Source organism: Gracilinanus agilis, chromosome 6, assembly GCF_016433145.1.
Source record: "Gracilinanus agilis isolate LMUSP501 chromosome 6, AgileGrace, whole genome shotgun sequence".
Lineage (NCBI taxonomy): Eukaryota > Metazoa > Chordata > Mammalia > Didelphimorphia > Didelphidae > Gracilinanus > Gracilinanus agilis.
This window is the reverse complement of record NC_058135.1, coordinates 22,342,925-22,347,678: the sequence shown is the minus strand read 5'-3', so window position 1 is coordinate 22,347,678 and position 4,754 is coordinate 22,342,925. Positions and strand designations below refer to the sequence as shown.

The window sequence follows — 4,754 nt, the reverse complement described above, 5'->3', positions numbered from 1 at the left end:
TTTAATCATTTAAGGGGACTGACTATATAACCTTGAGACTCCTTGTGAGGACACATGCCTTAAGCAGCTACCAAAAGCAGCAAGTATTTAGTTTCTGCAATCGTCCCCAAATTTTAGGATAAAATACTATACCCTGACAGTAATGTTTAAACTGCTTTGAAAGGGCAAATTACAAGTCTTTTATTTCAAAAGGCAAGACTGCTTGAAAGGAAATATAAACTTGATTTGTAGTGAATTTTTAGCCTCCTGGATGATTTGTTTGCTTGAATCCTTGGCTTTTCAGTCTTTGTTCTTAAGTCCAATGGAGACATAGCTGTATTTTTCTTTGATCTGTAAGTTTGCCCTGTGTTTCACTGACACGAAAAGAATTACATTTGACTATAGGTTTTTTTTTTGTTTTGTTTTTATTTTTAATGAAATGAAGTTAACCAACCACAAGAAAGGTCACTAGTGGCAAGTTCTCTTAAGCCTCCGATAGCGTTACTCTTTAGGAAAGGAAACCTCAGTACAATTTCCGAGAGGTTTTCTTAAAAATAGGGCATCCTAGGAGACTGATATAGAATGTGTGGGTTTTATTCCACAATATCAGTTTTGAGGACTTGAAAATGTAGATATGGGTTACACCTTCTGATGCTCTCTATAGGTGAGGTAAAAAGTAAATAATTGCAATTGTTGAGTTGATCATATACAGTATGGCTTTCATAAAACACTTTCAAGATTCATTTAAAACATCTGCCCATTTAAATAGAGCGATCATTAAAGAACAAGAGTCAAACAGGGTCCCGTTTTTCACATTTATTTTCATCTTTTGCAAAAGCAAGTACATCATAAAACAATGGCTGTTGGCTTTTCTAAATTAAAATAAATGATCTTGTAGAAAAAGTAAAAAATGAAAAGATAAGTAGAAATGGTAGCAAACACTCGGTAATAAATAAGTATTCTAACATCAACGAAGCTAATAAAATCGACCAAAAATTTTGACACGACTAAATTGGTTTTCTTTTCTTTTCTTTCTTTTTAAAGCAAACACTTGCAAGGAGCTTAAAGGTTATAAGTGGCTATGTTAAAAACTGGTTTTCCAGTTGGCAGTTAAATTTCCTCTTGAAGCCGCATTCGTGGCGGCCGATAAAGTGCGTGCGCCAAACTTCCTTAAAGACGCCAAAGTTATCAACATGAGATATGCGTAATGAGTATATTATATACTATATTATATTATATATATATATATATAAACCTCAAGGCTTCGCCTTGTCTGACAATTACACACATCCAAAAGGTATACTCTTTATAAGCATCTTGTTTTTCATTTTAGAAAATGAGGAATATAACTTCGGAAGACTACTGCCCACACAAGAGCACGCGGGAAAACAGGAAAGCCCAGGGCATAAAATAAATTAAACCCAAATTAGCAATGGAAGTGAAGCTGCTGGTTTTAAGCAACTCGTTGGCAGCCCGGAACTAGACTACTGATGTAAAAATATACATATCGTATATATCTACAAAGGGACAGAAGGTAGAGACAAAGGATACAACGTTAACAACCAATTTTCACCAAGAATATGGGGGGGGGGGGCGGCATTTATAAATTCACCAAATTTTGCAAAACGTAGACAAGTCGTTGCTGGATAATGACAAATCACGTAGCAACAACAGAGGTGGGACGCCTTTCCCGCTTTCTGATAGAGAGTCCACTCTGGTTTTGTTTCTGCCTCGGTTTACTTAGTTGTAACTGTTACTTCCCTAACTTGCCTCGTCCGAGTCACTGTAATGAGAACGAGGGGAAAACTCCCCATCACTTCTGTGGGATCTGGGAGAAGTTTTGCTACTTTCTTCCTGCCCCGGTTGCAGGATGCCTCCTGGCAGAGGCGACAGAGTCTTTTGAGCCATCATAGCGGTCAGAGCGGTTTCTTCGAAAGAGGAGAAGTGCAGAGCGTCCAGTTGCACGGAGTAACCTCCCGCAGAGGTCGGGGCCGAGAAGCGTGTCCTGCAATTACCCTGCGGGGATGGTCTTGGTCCACCTCCCGGGACAGGGGAGACTGCGGAAGTGCTGGCCGCGCCTGCACTGGTTTCGTAGGAAGATGCTCGGAGGTGGTGGTGGTCATTTTTGCAAGAGGCTGGGGGCTGAGGTGGCTGCTCACCACCGCTAGGTGTTTGCAGTAAATCGGACAGAGCATTGATGTAGATCTGGGCCATCTGCAGAGTTTCGTACTTGGAGAGCTTCTTGTCATTATTGAAGGACGGGATAACGTTGCGAAGCTGGTCGAAGGCGTGGTTGAGCCCGTGCATCCTTCTCCTTTCTCTGGCATTGGCAGCCAGCCTCCTCTGCTTCTGTACCCCGTTCACCTGTTTGCTGGAAGGGGCTCTCTGCCTGCTGCAATTGAGTTCATCCAATCCACCTTTCAGCTTGCACAACTGCTCCCTCACTTTCATCGACCCAGGACTCTTGCTGAGGCTGCTGGTGCTCCCGCTGCTGCTCCCGCCGCCGCCGCCGCTGCTGCTGCTGCTACTGCTGCTGCTGGGGCTGCTGTTACTGCCGCTCCTTCTCACAAGGTCTCCCCTTGAGTCGGCCTCGTCGTGGTGGGACAGGGTCTCAGCGGCACCCAGTTCCGGGGAATGCAGCAAGTACTGGGCGGCGCGTGCCGTGCAGATGCCCTGCAAAGTGGGAGCCAGCCAGGCGCGTGGATCGGTGCTGTCCAGGAGCGACAGCCCTGGAGCATAGCCTTGGTGCTCTCTCCCGGGAAGATTTGGAGCTGGCTGCGGCTGCTGTTGCTGCTGGTTGAGATGATGCTGGGAATGGGAGTGGTGGTGGTGGTCTCCTAACTCCTTCACTTCAGCCCACTCTTCTGCGTGCAGCAGACGGGACATTGCACAACCGGGTCGATCGTAAGGTGTAGCGGCGTTCACTCGCAATCAGCACTCTTACAGCAAAAACCTTTCAAGGTTTCCTTCTGCAAAGTTTTATTTTTTCCCACTCCCTCCCCCACCCACCATCGAGATCACACACCAGGTCGCGTGCAACGAGGCTTCTCCGGTTGCTGAAGGTGCTGCGCCCCTTTAAAAAGCGGCACGCGCCAGTGTGTCTTTCCACCTCCCCCCCCCTTCCCAGCCCCCTCCTCGCGCCGGTCGCGTGTCAAGTCAGCCAATAGAGGCTGCGGACAGGCGCGTGCGAGGAGCCAATCAAAAAGTTTTACACCAGGAGAAAAGTTACTGAGCTGAGGAGAAAGGCTCTCTCCCAAGTTTTTTTCTTCTTTTTTTTCTTTTCCTTTTAAGTCATCAAATTCATGTTAATAAAAGGGTTGTAATTTGACTCCAGGGTTATGTCACCAGAGGACTGATATCTATGCCGTGCGTGTGTGCATGTGTGTATATGTATGTGTGCAGTGAACTATAAGGTAGACAATTATATGACTTCTATCAGAAACTCTTAGGACTAGAACTGTTCAGCATTGCAGGCACAGCCTTGCTCAGGCTTCCGTGGTCCCGGAGAGGAAACCTGTCCTTCCTTTCCCTTCTCTCTTTCCATAGAGCTCCTGTGGATGGGTGGCAGGGGCACACAAAACAGACCCCCCCCCCCCCAATTTATTCTCGTAAATTTTTGTTGTTGTTGTTTATCTCCCCAGAGACTAGCCCCACTACCTGGCACATCGTAGGCGATCATTACATTAGAAGCGATTTTGTATTTTATATTTTATGAATAAATTCTATCGAAACAAAGCATTGTCCTTACCGATTGAAAAACATACCTGTTAAGATCATCTTTCTCGAAGTCTACGGTTTTCTGTCTCGTGACTTTTCTTCTTAGTACATAAGTCACTCTCTACAACTAGACTTTTTCTATCGTGTTGTTTTTTTTAAGTGGCAAAATTATATTAACCTAGTATTCCGAATTCCATCTCGTCATCCACTGACTAGTTCTGTTTTAACGTTTCGAATGTTTTCTAGAAGCACTTTGCGGGAAGACTAGAGCCAGAGTGATCCCTAAAAGTAAAACAAAAAATACCGCACACACCCTGATAGAATTGGCAAAGGATAAAGAAGAGCCAGCAATACTCATCGAACTGGAAAACTATCAAGTATCATAAACTGTGTGCAAGTGCTGCTTCTTCCTCAAGGGTTTATTCCCAGAGATTTAAACGCGGCTTTTTACTAAGACATAGACCAAGTTATCTACTAGTCTACTTCCCCATGCAGCTGCATGCTTTGCTGGCTGAGCACTGCCTTGCATTTTCAGGCCCCGAGGAAATAGAGCGGTTGCTTAGGTGATTGGAGTAGAAGCAGCCTGAGCCCTCCAGGTGAGCTCCCCCCTTCCCTCTCCCTTGTCTCGGGAGGATTAGTCCGAGGCTCGTTCTATTCACAGCCCAGAGCCAATCAGAAGCAGCCCTCCTCCCAGGGCACGCTCCAGCTCGCGTTGTTCCTGCCCCACCTCTCCTCCCTTTTTTCCAGAGCCTAGGCAGTGGTGGGGGGCTGGGGAGACTAACCAGCAAGTAGAAGTGGTCTTAATTCAAATAAGAAAGACAATAGAGCAAGAAAGTGATAGCGAAGCAAACAAGATTCACAGCCCTTCTGGGGTTCTCTCTTGCATTTTCAAAGGACCTTACAACTCTTGCTTCTTAAGGGGCGAAACTTTCTGGGATTGGATTACTTTCTTTTATTCTTCTGATGAAAGATCTTTGTAGAGCATCGGTACGAGCTGTTGTTTGATCCATCCATCCTTCCTTCCTTCCTTCCTTCCTCCCTCCCTCCCTCCCTCCCTC

General features: G+C 45.5%; 1 protein-coding gene across 1 annotated transcript; it reads right to left on the bottom strand.

Annotated features, from left to right (window-relative positions):
- Positions 1 to 1,740: 1,740 nt before the first annotated feature.
- Positions 1,741 to 2,865, bottom strand: ATOH1 (atonal bHLH transcription factor 1). The gene has a single exon (XM_044682234.1). The coding sequence runs from the start codon at positions 2,863 to 2,865 to the stop codon at positions 1,741 to 1,743; it is 1,125 nt and encodes a 374-aa protein (XP_044538169.1).
- Positions 2,866 to 4,754: the final 1,889 nt, after the last annotated feature.